Source organism: Hoplias malabaricus, chromosome 8 (assembly GCF_029633855.1).
Source record: "Hoplias malabaricus isolate fHopMal1 chromosome 8, fHopMal1.hap1, whole genome shotgun sequence".
Taxonomy (NCBI): domain Eukaryota; kingdom Metazoa; phylum Chordata; class Actinopteri; order Characiformes; family Erythrinidae; genus Hoplias; species Hoplias malabaricus.
Genome location: NC_089807.1, coordinates 9,334,896 through 9,356,829, shown reverse-complemented (window position 1 = coordinate 9,356,829; position 21,934 = coordinate 9,334,896). Strand labels below are relative to the sequence as shown.

The window sequence follows — 21,934 nt, the reverse complement described above, 5'->3', positions numbered from 1 at the left end:
GTAACCGCTTATCCAGTTCAGGGTCGTGGTGGGTCCAGAGCCTACCTGTAATCATTGGGCGCAAGGCGGGAATACACCCTGGAGGGGGCGCCAGTCCTTCACAGGGCAACACAGACACACATTCACTCACATTGTGAATTAATTAATTATTTTAAATGCCTTTACTTTTTTTTTCTTGCTCTTATTTTAAACACTTTTGCCTTTCTTTGCACTCTGTGAAGCACTTAAATGGAATGTCTTGTGGAAAACTGTTCTCTGGTTTGTTAACATTCAATGTATTTTAAGGTGGAACAGTATAAAGACAAAACAACTGATGTTTGTATGTGGCTGAAATTTATATTGCCTGCATGGTTTTATTCACAGTTTAGATGACCACAGAAGTTTGTTCTTTAGTTTGGTAGTACATTTCAAATTAATTCATTATCTGTAACCGGAATCACTGGGCACAAGGTGGGAACACGCAGTCCTTTACAGGGTGACACACTTGGTCCGAGTCCATTTTCATTTTTTAAAAATAAGTCAGTATTACCCGTGGAGCACAAATAGAGCAATATTCTTATCTCAGCTCAGGCTTTTAGTCGTTTGGAGGCTTTGTTTTCAAACCATTTACAGACACTTGGGTTTTGAGCATGCAAACATAATGGAGAGTTAGCAAATGGTGAGGAAATACCTTCTAAATATTTATTAATATCTGTTTTTGATTAAGATTGTGAACGTCGCCTTTAACTGTTGGTTTTAGGTTGGAACACTCAATAATACGTGTTTGGTATCGATTCACAGTTGGTGGTATCGCCCAGCCCCTCCCCCCCAACTCCCCTCACGGAGAATATAAATACTCCCTCATCGGCTTCCGCGTCAGCTTTCTGCCACTGCGCCATTTTAAAGCTGAATAACCGAAGAGGTAAGACGAACTGGAGGATTGTTTTATATACACAATTGTTATTTTCTGACTTAGTCGCAGCTAAAACATCATTGAACTGAATATTCATCAGTTTACTAGCAAAAGAGTTGCATTTTTACAGGACAGGTGATGGATTGAATCGTCGTTAAGCAAGGAGCTAATGGCCGCTTATGTTTATCTAATTTTGCTTTACATTCTCCAGTAAATAGCGAAAATCCTGAGCACTTATTTGCTTTTATATGCTTTCCGTTTAACTTACGCTGGAAATTAGACAAGGGGCTTTTTTAGACCAAATTTTACTATACTCCTTAATCGCAAATAGCGAAGAAAATTTTAAAATCGTGTTTTTATTACTTTATTATGTCTAAAACATTTACTTGTGGCAGTGCGTGAAGCAAATTTGATATACTATGATTGTTTATCATTTGATGCGAGTCAGTTATCGCTAACGCATTGACCTACTTTACCACTAGGCCTTGGTGTTGGAGTTCAGATTTCCGTTCCTCCTTAAATGCCATAGCCGTAAACATAACCGTCTGGGGCATTTAAGGTGGAACGAAAATAAAGTCAACGAAGGAAACTCTAGTATCGGCTGTTTTACCGAATTTAACCTGGGCCCTGCTTGCCCATTTTTAACTTTATTACAATGTGAAGTTTTTGTTGCTAAATAATACGTTTATGCAATATTTGTTTCCTTGTTTTAAAATACCCACGTACTCAGTTTAATTTGATATCTATCTAGCTAAAGCTGAACAAAGTCAGTGTGGAAAAAGTTGTTCCTACGACGACCTCTTTTGACTTACGGTTTTCTAAAAGTTTATTGGAAAAAAATGCGTGTTTTAGCGGGAGTGGGTGGGATTTAATTACCCGCGCTGACGTTATAAAGGATGATTTTTTTGTCCGTCTTGGGAGGTCACGATGCGCGATCCGCCATTTTGGACTGGTTATTCTGTAGCTGTGTTCGAAATGGCTCCCTACTCCGTTTTCCCTACAGTACTCATAAAATGAACTGAGATCAATGCGGTGTCTAGTGTATTTCCAGCTAATCACATGGTCAGTAAATCTTATTACAAATTCTAAGTGCACGCGAACGTATTTGTACTTGCTGAGATATCCGTTCTGGCCTAATGAGTGGTGGGTGAAATACTATTGTTTCAATAGTATGGCCATGTCTATGACAAAGTGTGCAGGTATTACAGTACAACCTTACTTATCTCATTAGTACAAAGATCTAGCATGCAAGTAAATTCTTGTGCGATGTTAAGTGTGACATATTTGAGCTGTGGTCGAGGTTTCGACCTCAATTATTTAGACGGTGAACTCCGCCACAGTAGACATTTAAGGACGTATATTCTTTTCCAGCTTTTCTCAATCTCTAACAATGAGTGGATGTCGTGTGTTTATTGGTCGTCTGAGCCCTCATGCTCGTGAAAGGGACGTGGAGAAGTTCTTTAAGGGCTATGGGCGCATACGTGAGATCAACTTGAAAAATGGATTCGGCTTTGTGGTAAGTGCAATTTATGAAATCAGTTTATGCAATTCAAGAGCTGTGGAGAGATTAAGTGCTGGAATGTGACTTTGTTTTCTCCCCCTTCCTCCTCACCCAATCTGCAGGAATTTGATGACCACAGAGATGCAGATGATGCCGTTTACGAGCTAAATGGCAAAGAGCTTTGTAGTGAGAGGTACACCCACATACCAGTATTTGTATAAATGGTAGACAGTGATGAAAATCAGTTCGGGGGAAGAGACTAATGTGGCATGATTTTTTTAGGAACACATTAGCTCTCCAAACATATTGTAGAATGACTGTTCCAGTGTGTAGTTAGTGTCTACTGATTTGTTCTAAAGGACCTAATCCTCTCTAGGATTCTAAAATTGGCACAGTATTACACATTGTACCCATGCCCACATAGTTTTGAATTTTGTCATTATTTAAACAAGGCAAATGTTTCAGTTTTTAGTATTTGAACCAGAAGGGTTTATTTAGTGATTTTTCTTCCCCTTTAATGTGTAGGGTGACAATTGAGCATGCTCGGTCTCGCCGTGGAAGAGGTGGTGGTGGTGGTGGCGGCGGCGGCGGTGGTGGTGGTCCTGGAATGGGGGGACGTTTCTCTCCACGATTTGGAGGCTACCGTCAGTCCCGCAGTGGGGGATCCAGGTGAGGGGAAAACTGTTTATTATACAGTTGTGTATCCCTCTAAGGGAACATGGAGTAATTGTGGCTTTTTTGCCTCATATTACTTGCTAGATATTTCAACAGAATATTTTCTGCTGTAAAGTTGTTACTTGATAAGATTGTCCTTAGTAACTATATACAGTTTTTACATTGACTGAATTTGAGTAATCCTCAAGTTCCTTTCTTTTCCCCTCTCCCCTTCCATCCAGGTATGGTCCTCCTGTCCGTACAGAGCACCGAATCGTTGTGGAAAATCTTTCTTCTCGCATTAGCTGGCAGGTGAGAGACGTAAACCTGCATAAGTGTCCCTGACTTTTATTTTTTCTCCGCAAAAGCTTTTAAACAAAACCTTAAGTAATGCTTAATTCCCTTTTTCATCCCAGTACAGTAAGAGGGTAAAATGTGAATGTTTCATCACAAGCATAACGCATTTTATAACTTAAGGTAGTTTCAGATCCATTTACCATATTAAAAAAAAAAAGTGGTTATTTCATCTGCTTATTGCTGAAAGGTCATCTAACTGAGACCCGTCTTTTTCCAAACCTTTTTTCTTTAACAGCTGTGCTCTGGTATTCTTTAATTGGAGTTGCATGCACAGCCCCTGAGGTCATAGCGTCCTCTGCTGGTTGTGTTCTGAATAGTGTCCATGTGGTGCCTCTCCCTACACGCAGTTGCGGCTGGTCTTATTCTTGGCTGAAAGCACTAGCGCAGGATAGCCTTAGAGGACATGGGTAGCCACTCTGGAGGGTCTGTGGTCTCAAATCGGCTCCACGCCCCCCTGCGCCCCGTTTGGGTCTTTTTCTGTGGGTGCAGAAGCGTGGGGGGGTTCACCCTCCTCTCGCTATCTCTGGTGGGTCTCGTGGTTGTGGAGGCCGGAGGTCGTTTAAACTGCATTGGTTCCGTTTGCTATTCGGACAAGTGGCTCTTTGCTAATGTCTTCCTTGGTTCGAAAAGGTAAGTAGCTCAATACACTGAAAAATCACATGGAAGGAGGGTTGGGAGATTGCTGTAGGTGCAGTGCTATGGGGTGTATTAGAGGGCCCTTATTAAGTCATTATTACTGTTCAGCTTTTTTCAAGCTGAATTTTGCCCTTGTTGGATGCTTTATTTTAAAATTTTAGTTTTACGGTATCATAATTGATACAAAACTAGTGCTGCGTAAATGACAAACTGCAGTACAGGACATTGGATTTATGTTCAGCGAGTTTAATTTTGTAACAACCCTGAAGTAAGCTACTTTACTGATGCAAATTTTTTCTCCATTTCCAAAATAAGTGTTTATATTCTATTGCTGGAATACAAGAGAATATTACCTGTAATCAATCACAATTTTTCTGATAGCAATGCAGTGATTAGTAATACATTTTGCTATATTGCAGACATGTAACTGTAATGTTATTTTCTGGTCTCTTTGGGTCTGTTGTGATTCCAGAATTTAGTTTGTTTCAAATGTTGAGCATATGGGCGTGCAATGGATACCTCAGACTGGAGAAACATTCAGTTTGAATTCATGATGAAATGCATGGATTGAGTTTTATAACAAATGGGAGCACATGTATACTGTGAATTTGTTTGCATTTTTTTGCCTTTTCACACCCTCAATTTCACTGAACAATACCTGGAACACTTGTAGATGAGGATTTTTTTCTTTTTATTATTTTTTGTGGGTGGATTACTTTTTACAGGGGCATCAAAGGAGCTTGACACAAGTGTACGCTCTAAAGCTCATAGCGGTCAGAGATGGCCTCAGGAAGCTGTTACTAAGGTTCTATGTGTTGCTGTATTGAGGGTTTTTGTTTTGCTCACTGGACATACTCTGCTTTCCCACAGGACCTTAAAGACCTGATGCGGAAAGTCGGGGATGTGACTTTTGTGGATGCCCACAGAAGCAACAAGAATGAAGGGTAAGTAGACTTGATGGGTTTTTGTTATTCCTAATTTATTAGCAGGTACTATGCACCCAAGTATCAAAACTTAGATTTAGTAAATATTAATGTTTGCCAAATGTGTTCTAAATTACGTGTAGCTTCACACAGGAAAATAAAATTCACTCTCATTTTGTCACTTAGATTGTGTTCATAATTCAGAGCATAAAGCCAGGGTTTCACTGAACAATGACGTGATCATTCCATGCTTGAACAAAGGTGGAGTTTAGGCTACGCTAACTGAGTCTTGCTAACTGTATGTTTCTAGGGTTGTTGAGTTTGCCTCTCACAGCGATATGAAGAATGCCATTGAGAAATTGGACGGCACAGACCTGAATGGCCGCAAACTCAAACTGTATGAGGACCGGAAAAGGAAGTATGTTTTTCAACTCAAATAACCACACTAACAGCATAATTCTTGTTTAAAACATTGTACTTGTATGTTAGATTTGCACAATGATTCTTAGTTTCAAATATGTAACAATATTCCAATGCATTTTTCCACTATAGAATATTTGTCTGAAGTAATTGCGTGTTGGGGGTTTTTATTTTCCTTCTCCCAAATATTTCATTTTGATTGAATGATTAACCTAAGTTTTGTTCTTGCAGCCGGAGCCGAAGTAGATCCCGGAGTTCCTCTCGGTCGCGGTCTCGCTCTCGCTCCAAGTCTGCAAGCAGGGATCGCAGCCCTCGTGAGAGTAAACACGAGAGCAAACGCTCTCGAAGCCGCTCACGCTCAGCCAGCAGAACGCCAGAGAAAAAACAAGCTGCCTCCCGCTCCAGATCACCATCTCAATCTCCATCCAATCAGAGGAAACAGTCACGCTCTAGATCTCGCTCTCAGTCGACAGAGAGCCAGCACTGATAAAATGAGAGGTTGAGTATGTGAGTTAAGTTTAAACCCCACCCCATATCAGTCTGTGTATGTATTTCAAGGGATAGTTCTGTCGACCTAAGGTTAAAAGAATTTTACAGCCTTATTGATGCTTCTGTTGGAGTATGTTTGCACAAGCAGACAAACTGGAGATGGCTACAAGCATGAAGATTAAATTGAGAAACACAAAGCATTACTCTTAAATTGGTGATAGCATTGTGGCAAATATTGAAGTATTCCTCTTGAACTTGGCTAGTATGCGTTTATTTTAAGTCACTAAATGACAACTACTGCCTTCTGATATTTTCTTCATCGAGAATTCACAAAATGAAGCTTAGCTGTTTTTCTTGAATAGTATAGAGCATAAATCAAGTCGGTGTCTGTGGTGACATACTTGGTTGAGCTATTCCTTTAAATACTATTAACAGAAGCTGCCCTATTACGATACTTTATTTTGATCTGTGCCTCATCTGCTTTGAATATCTTGAATAACAATTATAATTTTAAGCCCCTCCCAGTGATGTCCTCTGCTTTTTGTTTTTCAACATTTTGTAGTAGTGAGGCACTTTGATAATAAATGGAATACTTTTTCATTAGTGCAGAAAACATGCACTGGACCAGTCAAATTAGTTTCTGAATTGGCTGAGTTTTTAAACAGTGGAACGCTGGTGCAGGTCTAATTGTACACATTTATGTACCGTATTTTTGCTTCATAGACTTGTAGTTATTGGGGTTTTGTTTTTTGTCTTTTTTGAATGACCAACATTGTTTTGATTTGGAGAGTTTAAGATTCTATAAATTAACTGTGAATACTGATTTATAACAAATAAACTATAAATCAAATTCTCTCTCTTTCTTACTACTGCAAGCTGGTGTTATACTATAGGCAATGGCCACTAGATGGCGCAATTTAACAATTGTAATCCTTTAGAAGGCTAAATTGTTTACTTTTCATCCTGGCTGCACCCCCACACAGATACTGGGACTATTATCCCTATATAGTCTGTGTATAATTGTGTAATATTTTTTTTGTATATGTGAAGTGTATACCCTTTTTTTTCTCCCCCACATTCAAATGAAGTTTCTTGTGTTAATTTTCTAGAGATTACTCATAATCAGCAACATGCATAACAGCAGTGAAACATACAGCATAGAATAGTAATCACACAAATGGGATTTTAGTTTTGTACAGCAGGAGTTTGGCTCCCTGCTGCAGCATATACTAATCAATAACCCACAGTATGACTGACTCTGCCTGAGTTATTGATTTCAGGCCATGTTTTCCCTGAAATGAAGAGAAGCAGTTGCTGTGCATAAAATACTGCACTCCTTTTGAGGGTAGGGACAGCTGCTGAGCTTTTAGAAAATTTGTACACTCAGTACAGTATATTGCCTGCCTCATTGTTAATACACTCAAGGGTACGCAGATTATCTTCCAGGATACAGTTCACCAACCAGTCCCTATATGTTAGCAAGGCTACACCACAAAGCTAATACGTACTTTATTTATACTAATGTAATGCTCTACTGTAGGAGATTTATAGAAAGTGGCACTGTGTGGCTATTTGAGCAGAGACATTAGCCTGCTTCTCAACACTCTTGATCTATACCAAGGCAAAACAACACGGATAGTGTCACTGCGGTGCTCCACTATCCAAGGTCTTGGCTATTGAAGAACAGGGTGAAAGGGTGCAAACAAAGTTTTCAGAGCAATGATAGACTTGTGTTTAATTGAAAAACTACAAAGTGCCCCTGTATGGTCTGGAACTGAGTAAATGAACAGTGAGTTCTAGTAATGATGTGATTTTACTGTGCATAACTAATCCAACACTGGTGACAATTTTCCTGAGGTAATGCATTGCTCAGCTAATGTAACCAACAAGATGACATGTCTGAATCACCTTTTACAATTTTCATGTTGCAATTTCACTTCCTGTATGTTTCTCATTCATTTGCTGCAGGATGTTTAAGATGAGTGTGAAAGCACACAATGTATACCACATAAATCAGTTTAACAATGTACAGTTATGTATACATCAAATATAGATTCTGTCAGATGTTATCCAACCCAGAATAATAATCATTTTTTTAATGAATGTACCATATATTCTATTGTAGGAGTGTTATTACATTGTTAGTAGCTTTCCAAAACTAACCTTAATCTCAGTAACCACAATATATTTCTCTAATTTCTTTGGGTGAAATATGTTTAAAAAATAAATCCATTACGGCCAGCAGCAAAATGTTGTGCATTGTTATGAGTTCATGATGAGGACATTTGATCTCTCTTAAAAACAAAGGCTGAGTCAATTTTCATGCACACACACACACACACACACATATATATAGCATGCAAATGTCAGTGAACTTAATATGACACACAAACATGGTGCTTAATGTATGTGAAGAACAGTAATAAATACTGTGCTTCTGGATTACTGTCCGTCTGTGCAGCTGTGTTTTACTGGAGCCTTCACACTACCTCATTTCTAACTGCTGACATTTGTGCAGACAAACTTCTAACCAATTTTGGGATTAAACCGGGTCCTTGGTTAATTGCTCTCTTACTAGTGTTTTTCTCTAAATATTACAGGCTGCCCATTGACCACATTCAACATTTGAAATTAGAAACTGAAATTGTTCGTCCTAGCATTTTTCTGATATTTGTCCGGATACACATACCCTTGCTTTTCTAGGCAGACGGTGCCTTGTGTTGGAAATTCTAATGCAGTCTAGCAAACACTCCATTACTGTACACTGTTAATGAACAAAAATTAAGTGAAAACGTTGCTGGTGAACACGGTATTAATGTACAAGTAATAAGTGGAGGCAGTGTAATGCAGGTCACGTGATTTCTTCTTACCGGTGTTTATCGTTTTGCTGACAAAGTCGGCCAATGACGGTGCATGAAGGGCGTGGCCAGCATCAGCCAATCCGCGCACAGTAGGGGCGGAGTCTGTCGGCATACGGGCGTGAGAAAGAAAACAGGCAGAAGGCGCTCGCGACTGGAGAGCTGCAGCCCTGAAGTCTCGCGGTCGGTGATTAATAGTGTAATAATTAATTATAATATGAACAAACCAATAAACTACACGAGTAACTCAGTATGAAGAAGGGGACCGTGGCGACGTGAAGGGAGCACGAGCGCAAACGAGGGCTCGAGGCTCCTTTAGACCTGCGCGTGTATGGAGCATGCGTGTGTGTTGTATATTGTTTGGGTTTTAGAGGGCTGTGTATGTGTTCTGTAGAGTCTGTGTGTCGGTGTAAGCGTGTGTATGTACAGTTACTGTGTATGTAGTCTGAATGTATATAGTGAGTGTTTGAGCTATACATTTGTGTTTAGAGTCTCTGTGTATAGTGTGAATATATTTTATAGTGTAGAATGTGTGAGTGTAGTGTCAATATGTGTGCGGTGAATGTATAAAGTATGTGTGTATATGAGTGCACAGAGTCTGCGTGTGTATAGTGTGTGTGTGTGCGCGTGTGTGTGTGTTCAGTATGGCGGAGAGAGGGGGGTCTCGACTGAGCGCGCTCAATACGCCGGTTCCCATGAACCTTTTTGCCACATGGGAAATAGATGGCTCTTCACCCCACTGCATCCCCAGGTATGTGTGTATTTATGTATAACTAATATGTTCAGAGGCCTTTAGACACAATTAAGCTATGTTGTGGTGAAGTAATTTCTAAAACAGTTTGTATAATTTCCCTTAAAAAAAGGTGTGGGACTGTGTCCTCTGTGGGATGTGGCCCTATCCAAAATTTAGGACGTCATTGAGCGCGGTACCTCAACATCAGCATCAGGCCCAACATCAGTACCTGACCCCAGTAATCTGCTCTTAGGTAGAATGAAATCCTTAACAATGTCTCAGTAAAAACTTTATAATATTGGGGATGCATTTTTATAAATTAAACCGCTTATCCAGTTCAGGGTGTTGGTGGGTCCGGAGCCTACCCGGAATCATTGGGCACAAGGCGGGATCACACCCTGGAGGGGCACCAGTCCTTCACATGCCGACACATTCATTCATACATTCAATCACGCACTCACACCTATGGACACTTTTGAGTAGCCAGTCCATGGTTTTTTTGGGACTGTGTTAGTAAACCGGAGCACCCGGAGTATACCCACGCAGACATAGGGAGAACACACCAAACTCCTCACAGTCACCCTGAGTGGGACTTGAACCCACAAGGTTCCTGGAGCTGTGTGACTGAAACACTACCTGCTGCGCCACGGTGCGGTGCTACGCTGATGTTGTTATTACTTTATTTTATTTTATGTGTGTGTGTTTTTTTTTTTTCTTTGATTGAAGTAGCTCAGTTTAAAAGCAGGTGCTTACACATGCAGCGCAGGTAAGGTGGCTTCACTAGGCTGTTAGTTTTCTGGAATATACCGTCTAAAAATATTGTGAAATGTAACAAGCAGTTTTATTCAGGTCAATTTTAAACAAAGCATGAATTTATGTGATTAATATATGGTCCATGTTCATTAAATTGTATTATATTAACACAGTGTTTCAACTAGAAACTTAGGGAAAGGTAACTGAGTCATCCTTGATTATGAAAGCAGCATCCAGGAAAGCCCTTGTTCTTTAGTCTTAGCCTTGGGGAAACTTTTGCCTGTAAAGGTCAATGAACAAAATACAGCGATTAAAAACCCATTACAGCATTAACATGAATGTTAAGCAACAATTGGTTTCAAATGGAAAGATCAGATTTTTGTTTTATATGACATTTTTTTAAACATGTATTATTAATCACTGGAACTCCATCCATCCATCCATCCATTATCTGTAACCGCTTATCCAATTTAGGGTCGCGGGGGGTCCAGAGCCTACCTGGAATCATCGGGCGCAAGGCAGGAATACACCCTGGAGGTGACGCCAGTCCTTCACAGGGCAACACACACACACACATTCACTCACACACTCACACCTACGGACACTTTCGAGTCGCCAATCCACCTGCAATGTGTGGTTTTTTTTTGGACTGTGGGAAGAAACCGGAGCACCCAGAGGAAACCCACGCGGACACGGGGAGAACACACCAACTCCTCACATACAGTCACCCGGAGCTGGAATCGAACCCACATCACTGGAACTCCTGCTCCTAAAATAAAATATCTGAAGACTGAAGAGTGAAAAATGAATAGAATTTTATAAGAGGAGTGATAAAGCTGTTCTTCAAAATGTCTGTGAGGTTGATTCAATGGCAGTTTATTTGTTTAAGACCACAGTTGATTGTTGATTCACTATAGAGGCAAAGTAACTTTTATTAAAGAAGATCTTTATAATGAACTCCTGGATAAAGCTCTCCACAAACACTGTAGAGTATGTAGATAAAGAGACAGCTTTATGAATCAAGTGGTTACTGGTAGTATTTCTAAATGAGGTGACCAGAGAAATAAAACTCTTCAACATTAGACGACACTGTCACGTTAGATTCCTGATTAATTTGTAGAGTGCAATGTGCCATAGATGTATAGATGGCTAGCTCTTAATCTGTAACTGAAACATGTTACCTTAGCATTTATCTCAACTATTGCCCTCCTCAGAGATATTTAGCAGGAATTGCCACTGTAGACAACATTTAGAAGTCTAATAAAACATACAATATTTTTATTATGCTGTTTATCTCAGAGCAGACACTGAATGAGTCAACGTTCATGCAGACTGTACAAAAATAGAAAGAATGAGTGTGTAATCCCAGTGCTGTGGCTCACATATCACACTCAGCTCAGATGAGTGCTAATCCAGGATCAGATTCACCTCTCATATCTTATATCACATATAATAAACCTATAGAGAGCAGGAGCTGATCTGAGGTCAGAGTTCTAGCTGAGACAACTGATATTCTCCAGCCATAAGCTTCTCTGATCCTCAGACACTTGTAAACAACTGCAGCAGGAGATTAATGGAACATCTCTGTGTATCGTACATCTATCTGTGTCTGAATATATCAGTGTGTCCCAAATTGTCTGAAAATACATAAACAAGTCGTTTTATATATAATCTGTTTAAAGGTTACTTTAAGGCCAATTCCATCTTAATTCAGTGGTCGAGATGTTGAAGATTGAGTGTGTTTGGATGTAAATGGTTAATTTTTGAAAAGACTCAGATTTCGTTACCTTAGTTGTAACAGGAATCGGGTCTAAAATAGCTTATTAAAATATAGCACTTAATTTTTTACCCACAATCATGAGTGAACTACTCAAGGCTTATATAAAACGATGATAGACAATGGTGGGAAATCTGCATTTTTCAGGAAAAAATTTTTTTGATTAGAACAAAACTAAGCTTGTTTGTAACCTGTTTTTCATTTGGTTTCCTTTTTTCACCATACTTAATTAGTACACTAGTTACTCTACACGTTTTTGCACTCTCATATAAAATATGGATCCAGGGCTGTTATTGGAAAGGCTCAGACCACGAAGGCAGTAAGATGCAGTAGAAATTTAGAACAACTACTTAATCAAACAAATAACATGCTGACACTTTTTGTCTCACCTGGGATCATATGAGTTTTTTAAAAGGTGACAGCAAATGTGTCCCTCAAGTTCTTTCACCTCTTCATATGCTGTGATGTCCAAGCTGATGTTTGAGTAGATCTCTCCCCAATATATTTGCTATCATCTTTGTAGTGTGGTGAAGAACAGTCTTTCATGCAGTTTTTCATATTTTCTGATTTTCACTTAAACTTTCTCAACCCGATCCATTGTTGTCCAACTGTGGACCCATCACAGTTGTTGCAGTCTGTCAGGTGCATAGGTTATGCGACTGCGCAGTACTTACTCTGTTCTTGTGGTGTAGATTTGATGCAGAAGCATAAACTGACCTTTAGCTACACCACAAAAACTGACTGTGTTGTTTCAATTTCACATTTTGTGGGATGGTAGGCTCAAGATCCTCAAATCAATGGGCTAATGCACTGAACCAATTTGTTATTTGAATGTCTCTTGTAAGAAGTGGGTGTCATTTACCACAACGAAGAACACGTCTGACTCAGCAAATTTTTGGAGAACTGAGCATTTCACACCAAACCACTATCAGTCACTTTATAAACAGCTTAATCTTTTATTGCTAGACATTTTGATTTTTTTTTTCATTTTTACATTGAATTGTGGTTTAATTGGTCCTAAAACTAAAAATCCAATTTCATAACCCAAGCAGGTCTTGGATGAAGGACTGCAGTTTGAATCATTTTTCGTCAAGATGTCACTTCAGTATAGGGGTGCTTAAACATTAAGAATCAAAGAGCAAGGGATGGAGGAGATATGGCTAATTAATAGTTGATTAGGATGAAATATTCAGAGAGTTCTGTACAGGCAGTGTTATTCCCTCTGGTGCTCTTTGTCTCCTCTGTGTGTCAGATGTAGGGTAATTTCTATTTCAAGCACCTAATTTCTGACCTTCCACTAACACACCAGATCTAGCCTGGAAGTCTCTACAGCACTGCAAGATAAAGTGCAGCATAGCTTTTGAAATGCTTTTGAGTGTTGATTGGGAGTTTGTTCCTCTTTGCTGCAGTAATAACTTTATCCTGTGTGGATTTTGGTGACATTTTGCCACAAGAGCATTAGTGAGATCAGGTACTGATGTTGGATGATTAGTTATGGATCACAAAAAAAAACACACAAAAAAAAAAAGTTTTAAACTGATGTAAAAAATCAAGCTTAAACCAGTTTGGATTTTAAGCTGGCACAAGTTGTTGTTTTTTTCAGCAGGGAACATTAGCACACGTAGAGTCAGAATGATGTTAAAACATTACAGTATGATAGATCCCTTTTAAAGCCAAATATTCATGAAAAATCCACTCTTGCCCCTAAGCCTGAAATTTGCTTCTGTAATTAGCATTGGAGCTACAAGGTATAACAGTGCTAACTGCTTGCCTAAATCAGTAAACTGCATCTAGTTTTTCAGTAACTGCGCCTTGGATCTACTGTCCCCTATCTCTGATGAGTTTGGCGTGTTCTCCCTGTGTCTGCATGGGTTTCCTCCAGATGCTCTGGTTTCCTCCCACAGTCAAAAAAACATGTCCTTTAGGTGGACCGCTGCACATTGCACATTAAATAAATATGTCCATAGCTGAGGTGTGTGTAAGTGACAGAGAGTGTGTGTGTGAAGCCTTGCAATGGGGACTGGTGTCCTTTCCAGAATCTGTTCCTGCCTTGCACCAATGATTCTGGTTAGGTCCCAGATCCACTGTGACCCTGAACTTAATGAAGTGGTTACAGAAAATGTATGACTGACTGATGTGTTTTCTGACACACTGTTCGTAACTGAGTATGTTAGTATAAAGCTAAAAACAATGGCTAGGCTTAAATATTCAGTTTACTTTTTGTGATGCTAATTGATGGGGACTTGGCTGATTGATTATATTTTGAGAGGAGATTTATGTATGCCTAAAGGAAAGAAAAATTATTTAACTTGTTACTGTTAGTGATGTGAACCAGGGTGCTCTGTAATCCACCCACGGTCCAAAAACACACATTGGCCTCTCAGAAATGTGCATATGTGTGAGTGTGTGTTACCATGCGAAGGACTGGTAACAGTTCCCGCCTTGTGCCCAGTGATTTAAGGCAGGATCCACTAACATTCAATTTTAATCACAATAATATCCCATAATATGATAATTCTGCAGATGATAATTTTGTGTATAATTTACATTATGGTCTAAGCATAGAGGGCATGTCTGTTTTAGCCATGGTCGGTATATGTTCTCTGTGTTCTGTTGAGCTTGTCTGTAGTGGGTTTGTCTGTTTTAGATATGTTTTGTGAATGGCTGAATTTTATGTAACTGACCCACATTCCAAGATCCCAGAGCGTGACTCGATAAACGACTAGGACCCCTTTGGTGTGTTTTGTTTTTATAAGTCATAAATCTGTTTGTATTAGTCATCTGATATCAATTACATTTGTTGCAACATTTATTCTGTTTTAGTGTTAAAGAAAACTGAACTGGATAAGCAGTTCCAGACAATGAATGAATGACTATGTATAACTGACAACAATGTCTGTTGAACAAAGTAAATAGTGAGAGTGAAACAGAGAATTTATGTTTTCCAGAGAGAGAGAGAAAGAAAGAAAGGAAAAAAAGAGAGAAAGGGAAAGAGGTGGGGGTGGTTCTCCTGTGCTGAGATTAGCACTTTCTCAAATCCTTAATACACCACACTCACTGAAAAACGTCAAATGGCAAATAATGTCCGGAAGAGGCTTGTGTGGATTTCCTGGACAGAGATTATGACCTGGATTAAATTACACTGCAGAAGATATTAGTTTCAGGGGGCGATTACTGTAGTACTAGATACTGAATTTGATTAAAGCTATTATTAATCAACATTTTTGCTTCCATTAGCATTACAGTCTACATTCCTAACTTCACTAATGTCCAGACACCCACCTACTTCACCCCCTCATGCACACAGACACACTCAAAGTACATGCTGCTACAGTTCTCTTCTAAAGATCTGTCCATTTTTTAATATAAACATTTTTTACAGAGAGGGAGGGAGTGAGGGAATTCCCCTCTATTCCTTAGAATTCTGAATAATCAGCTTAGCTATCTCTCATGTTTAAAAACTACAGATAAGTCCAGATGTCTGTAGTCCAGGCATCGTTTTTATCAAGTATCTGGTCTCATTCATTTGTTCGTTTTTTAACAGATATTTGAAATACACCTCTAAAAACAAACAAGATTATGCTTGTTATAATACTAGTGTATAGGCTAAGTTTGTGGACACTTAATATTAAGTGTTTTTTGAAGCGATAGGAATTTATAAGGAATTTTTTCTGTACTTCCAACTTTCCTACAGATACAGCCTCTAAACGTGAAACAATTGACCCTAAATCTTGAAATGTTTATTTTATAGGGTTTAAAAACACCATTGATGAGGTCAGGTAATACGTATAAATAATTAGTTCTGGATCACAAATTCTAGCTCATGTCAGAAGTAGTTGATGCTGTATGTCAGTGAGAGAACGCTGTTGGCACTCAATCACAGCCCAGTGCTGGGAGCTTTATAGCATTCTAGCAGACATTGGCAATTGGGCCTTACGATCTTAAGCTTCTGTGCAGTTTCTCCAAAGCATCCCATTTCCTTTTCTTGCTTTTCAATGGAGACTACACAAATGCACACAACTGAATGTCTCTGTCAGCGATGCATGCCCCTTAAACTTACTGACTTCACTAGATATAAAGAGTATAAGGAATGTCTATAAACATTTGTATCTAGAATACAAGTGTTTACTCGTTGTTAGAGTGAGGGAAGAAGTAATGTTTAGTCTCATTTTGGCAGACGTGTGGTGGATTGTGTTCACTTTGTAAGTCTGAAGTTGTGCTCCATGTCCTGTGTTTGGTTGACCCAGATGTTTTGAAAGTGAGTCTGCAGTAATAGTGTGTGGGTGGGTTTTCTTCTGAGTTTACCATGGAGCACAGCCAGCATTACAGATGGAGCTGCTTTATGGCTCTCACTTGTTGTAGCTGCAGTGCTGATGTCAGATTGGCTGGTTTTACTGCAATGGGCCTGTCAGTGGAGGGGTCTTCACTGTGATTGGCTGGTTTAATTGTGTCTCATAATACTAGGCATAATAAGACATATACAGCGATTGGCTCTCTATGGGTTAGGTGTATGTATGGTGAACGTGTTAGCATTAAACGTCGTTAATGATTGGCTAAACTTGCTGTGGTAGGTGTGGCTATTTCAGATATCATTATGACTAGCTGGAATTGGAATAGTCTTATCTGTGTTGAGCATAGTTACTGATTGACTGGTGTCTATTTGGTGGACAAAAATGGTGGGTATTTGCAGTAAAAAGAACTGACATATTGTTACTGTCCAATTAAGAATATAAATCATGGAGCATTTGTATTGGTTCATTCATCATGAAATATTTACAGAAATTAAATGAGTGCAGCTGTATTCAAATGATGTAAATTGAAAATTGACAAAAGCTGAGGTGTGTTTTTAATTGGACAGCAAAGATGTGTAGTTGCATCTGAATTTAGTATATTTAAATTACATTTACATAGGCATGGTCTGTATATGATCTCTGTGTTCTGTTGTTAGTGATTAGCTTGTCTGTTTTAGATATGTTTTGTGAATAACTGGATTTTCTGTAACTAACCCACTTTCCAAGATGCCAGAGAGTGACTCAGTGAGCAACTTGGACACCTTCAGTGTGTTTGTATTAGTAATGTAATAGTAATTGCATTTGTTGCCACATTAGGTCTGTTTTAGTGTTAAAGAAAAAAGTGACATAAAACATTGATCACATTATGACACTCTCATTGAAAGTGTCCTCTGAATGTTTGTTCCCGCTCTTTAATGAATAATGCAGGGTTTCGAGCGAACGCCACGTTGCTCAGAATGAATTCCTCAGTGTTTATAGTCCGGCTGTGAGGAGTAGCATCTTGGGCAGACTGTGATAATGTGCAGCATATGTGGTGCAAGAATCTTTTTAAAGTATAGAGATAATTTTAGTATCTTGTAGCTGGAATGTTTTACACAATTGCATGATCATTAGCGCTGAAACTGTTCATTGTTTTCACATTTTTAAATAAAATAAATTTTCTGAAATGATTTTTGCACTTTTGTGAGAAGGGAATTTTAATTTTACGGCAGACATTCCACTGCTGTATTATAGTGATGTGTGTATGTGTGTGAGGGGTTGTGAATATGCACCAAATACAAAAGCCATTGTTCCAGCTTTCTGTTTCACACACACACATTATGTATTGTATTTTGACTGTTTCTTCCTTGGAACAAATTGCAATAGACTTATACCTGGCATCCATCAATATGGAATTTCTGTTCTCAGTCGTTTATTCATTCACCCAATCACTCACTTTTTGCCTAATAGTGCAAAAAGTTTTTTTTGTGAATTTTTAATTAACTTCACTATCTTTACTTTCACTATTTTCTGCCTTGAAATGGCATTCTCAGATTCAAACCAGATTTAATATTCAGAAACCTAAGCACATTCATTCAGTTCAGTTCAGCTCAATACAATTTATAGAGTATTTTTACAACTGGTGTTGTCACAAAGTAGCTTAACAGGATTCTGTGTCTTTGCCCAAGTGAGCATCACTGATGATAGAGTGGCAAGGAAAACTCCCTCTGAGGATAACAAAGAAATACTGAGAGAAACCAAAGCAAAATAAAAATATAAATATGAATAAGAAAATTAGGAAAATAAGCATGTTTACTGCTGTGTTACATCACCTGTCCTTTTAATTACCCTAAATAATCATTTGGGAACTGAGGATACAAACTGGTGAAGATTTGCAAGTGGATTTTTGCTTGATTTAAGACTTCAACTGTTCAGCATCATTTTTTGCTCTTATCTGATGTGTCTCTCAAAGTAATCAAAAACCCATGTTCTGTTTTAACTATTTGACAATTCCCTCATGAAATTTGGCACAAAGTGATGAGCAACATATTTTTTGCTTGCAAAGACAGAACCTATCATAAATTATATTTTTAAAACTTTTTATATTCACATATTTTACCCCTGACCCAACTTACTGGAGCATGTTTCAGGCATCATATTATAAAATGTTCTTATATAAAACAGAATTGAGTTGGTCAGTGAAAACACTGGAAAGCTTTTTTTTTTTTTTTGTACTTAGTGTGTTCAAGAGAATTAACAAATCACAGACTGTAGTTTTTCTTGCATTTTACAAAAACTCCCAACTTTTCTGGAAAAAGGGTTTATACAAATTGCATTCAAGTTGCTAAGTGAAAATACTTGAAATTGTGAAGAGAATTTGTCGATTGCAGATTAGAGGTGATTTTTTTTTTTTTGCATTTTAGAAAAATATCTAAACTTTTCTAGGATCTATGTTGATGTATAGAATTCAAGAGTACAGAAACAGCTAAATAACAGCAAAATAACTTTCAAACCACATTCTGTGTGTGTTCAGGAGAGAAAGTAAGAGAGAGAATGGTGGTAGGAGTGTGTTAGACACAAAAGCACAATAGAGTGTTTTCTCTCTTTGAGTGACACACACCACCAACACACACAAATATGACGCTCTGAGGCTTCAATCAGTGCTCTGTTCTGGTGTGTGTGTGTGTGTGTGTGTGTGTGTGTGTGTGTGTGTGTGTGTGTGTGTGTGTGTGTGTGTGTGTGTGTGTGTGTGTGTGTGTGTGTGTGTGTGTGTGTGTGTGTGTGTGTTCCCTTGAGAGCCTTACACCAATACACACTTCAGAAAAAATATGCACACATACACAGATTCTGTGGCACACTGCTCTCAAAGGAACAAACAAGTCGAAAAATGAGAGAAAGAGAGAGAGAAGAAGGGTGAAATAAACAACAGAGAAGGAGCAAATATAGGCCAAAGGACTACTTTGACCCTTGCAGTTTTATGGCATAGTTATTTGTCTTTAGCAAACAAAAATGTGTGTGAGTTATTATTGTTTAGGTTTTGTCAGTGTATAGTCAGTTACTTAGGATTTTTGAACTCTCTATAATTAACTACTGAAACAGTTCAGCAAGTTTAAATCATCTGCTGTAATAACACTGTAATAATGAGATTTACCTCGCAGAATGAATGTAACTTACAGATGTTAACTTCTTATCCGTTGTGGGATGGATATATATGAGAGAGAGAAAGATCATTGGATGAAAAATATTAGAAAAGACACAGAAAAGTTCAGGAATTTAAACACAGCTTGTCTCAGTCCACACCCAGATGTGAACCAAGTATTTATTTATTTTTTTTACTGAATTCCTCATGCATCAGTCATATTGATATCAGCTGATAATTGCTTAAAACTATCAACATTGGTCAGATATTTGATCATTTTTTCCCCACTCTCAGAAATACATATTTTAATCAGAAATATATCCATAATTTCTTGTGATTGAAAGAAAATTTATCAAGAGATTGTTCCTTGTTTGCTGCATCAACAGTCTATACTCCTCTGGGAAGACTTTTTATTAGATGTTGGAAAATTTCTGTGAGGATTTAATGGCATTCAGCAACATACCCTTAGAGAGGTCACACATTAATATATAGGGGATTAGCTCAGGATCTGAAACAACACTCCAGCTCATCTAGTTGGAGCTCCATCACTTTAGAGCACCTGCATATAAATCGGTAAAACTCTACAGTATTCAATTTCATATTGTGCCTTACAACCAAGGTGTTTTTTGTGGTCTTTTGCGCTGCTTACTTTGCATCATGTCATTTTGTTGCCTTTTATACTTTGTGCAGTGACAATAAATCAAGTCATAGTTTGCCTATATTTCTGTCTTTACAGACTGTATCCACATAGGTTTCACCTTAAAGTAGTTGAAATATGGGAGCTTTCTACAAATTCTTAGAGCACTCGGAGCATGTCCCATTGGAATCAGTGTTGTTGCACTAAACATTAAGTACATTGAGTACATTTTCTTCAATTTGTTCATGCAATATAGTACTTCCATTTATCAAATCAAATCAAATCAAATTTATTTGTATAGCGCCTTTTACAACTGACGTTGTCACAAAGCAGCTTCACAGTTTTAGAACAGAACGTTTAAATCAAAGCCCAGTGCGAGCAAGCCGAAGGCGACAGTGGCAATGAAAAACTCCCTCGAGGCTGGAGGAAGAAACCTTGGGAGGAACCAAGACTCACAAAGGGGACCCATCCTCCTCTGATCAAACTATAGATTGAATTTTAAATGATCACCAATGAAGTGTCATTATGCTACATAATAATAATAAGGTGAGCAGCTGGTCTGGTCTGGGCCGCAGGAGAATCCAGCAAACAATCTTCCATCAGTGGGCCACCATTTTCTCAGAAAACAGTAAAACAGTAAAAGGGAAGCAGTTAGTTGAGTTGAGTGCAGCAGAGAATAAGAGCATGTGAATATTTTCGTTAGTGTAGTGACGGATCAGACTGTAACAGACTGGGAGGAGGGAAACCAGAAGGAGCTCAGGCAAAGACATCCTTCCGCTCCAAACAAGAGAAATTGTGAGCACATCATCCGGGTTTACCCTGATTCTCCATGTCCATGAGTTCCTGAAATGACAACCTTAAACTAGACAGAGGTTAGTTGCCAAAGGCTAAACTGAACAAGTGTGTTTTGAGCCTAGACTTAAACATAGTGACTGTGTCTGCGTCCCGAACACTAGCTGGAAGATTGTTCCAAAGCTGAGGGGCTTTGTAGGAGAAGGCTTTCCCCCCTGCTGAAAAAACTTGCTCCCCCTTATTTAAAGTTTTGCTCAGAGATTTACAGCACTACTTTTTCAGTGTTATTGTATACACCGATCAGATATAACCCCTTGTTTCTGCACTCACTGTCCATTTATTTAGCTTTATAATTACAGACTAAAGTCCATTTGTGGCTTTGAATAGTTTTTACCCATTTTACCCTATTCTTATAACATTAAATGCATCGGTTTACATCTGAAATGGACTGAAAGTGCAGTTTTTGTCTCATTTGATGTTTTGATGACCCCTGCTTCACAGAGTTGTTCTGTGGATGTCCTGAGCTCTGGATTATTCAGATTATTGAGAGATCAGAATAAAGCTGGTGGGGATTTATTACTGATTGATTTCTTTAGTGAATTGAAAAGCCATTGCCACCGGTTTGACTGCGATGGGCAGGGTGTGTGTGTGTGTGTGTGTGTGTGAGAGAGAGAGAGAGAGAGAGAGAGAGAGAGAGAGAGAGAGAGAGAGAGGAGGTAGTATTATCTGTAGTCAAATCATGGCCTTGTTTCAGAAAAGATGAGATTAGATTATGTGGAGTAGGATAAGCTGCAGAGTGATATGGGAACTGATTCAGCCTGAGGATTATTGTAGTGCACTTTTCTGTTATTTGCAAAAAGATTTCTGAATGAAACATCTGGGTAAATGTACAGAACTGATTTATTTCCTCAAAAGCTTTTTTCAGCTCAGCCAATTGTTTCAGCCAATACAGCTGCTGTCTGTTTAAAGTTAGTAAAATGTTTTAATGTTTTTCATTCCAAATTTCCAAATGCTTTATGAAAAATAACACATAATAAGGACTGCCATATGGCAAACAGAACATAAGTTTAGGTATTTATAGACAAAAATGTAAAATATGAAC

At 38.6% G+C, this 21,934-nt stretch overlaps 2 protein-coding genes across 4 annotated transcripts in view; both read left to right on the top strand.

Annotated features, from left to right (window-relative positions):
• The first annotated feature begins 779 nt into the window (after positions 1-779).
• On the top strand, positions 780-8,282 carry srsf5a (serine and arginine rich splicing factor 5a). The gene is made up of 8 exons (XM_066678796.1): positions 780-901; positions 2,264-2,408; positions 2,516-2,586; positions 2,919-3,062; positions 3,290-3,359; positions 4,911-4,984; positions 5,274-5,381; positions 5,615-8,282. Exons 2-8 carry the CDS (start codon positions 2,283-2,285, stop codon positions 5,868-5,870), a joined length of 849 nt encoding a protein of 282 aa, XP_066534893.1. The 5' UTR covers positions 780-901; positions 2,264-2,282; the 3' UTR covers positions 5,871-8,282.
• Positions 8,283-8,904: 622 nt separating this feature from the next.
• pacs2 (phosphofurin acidic cluster sorting protein 2) overlaps positions 8,905-21,934 on the top strand; it is a 36,304-nt gene continuing 23,274 nt past the window's right edge. For all 3 annotated transcript variants that reach the window (XM_066678549.1, XM_066678550.1, XM_066678548.1), the window contains exon 1: positions 8,905-9,481. In XM_066678549.1, coding sequence (XP_066534646.1) covers positions 9,375-9,481 — 107 coding nt within the window. In that variant the 5' untranslated portion in view covers positions 8,905-9,374. The remainder of the gene's footprint in view (positions 9,482-21,934) is intronic.

Bases quoted from the DNA above. Each gene is read 5' to 3' on its own strand.
- srsf5a (XM_066678796.1), top strand. From the start codon at position 2,283: ATGAGTGGATGTCGTGTGTTTATTGGTCGTCTGAGCCCTCATGCTCGT. The intron at 3,063-3,289 runs GTGAGGGGAAAA...CCTTCCATCCAG, and splicing joins TCCCGCAGTGGGGGATCCAG to GTATGGTCCTCCTGTCCGTA. The intron at 4,985-5,273 runs GTAAGTAGACTT...GTATGTTTCTAG, and splicing joins AGAAGCAACAAGAATGAAGG to GGTTGTTGAGTTTGCCTCTC.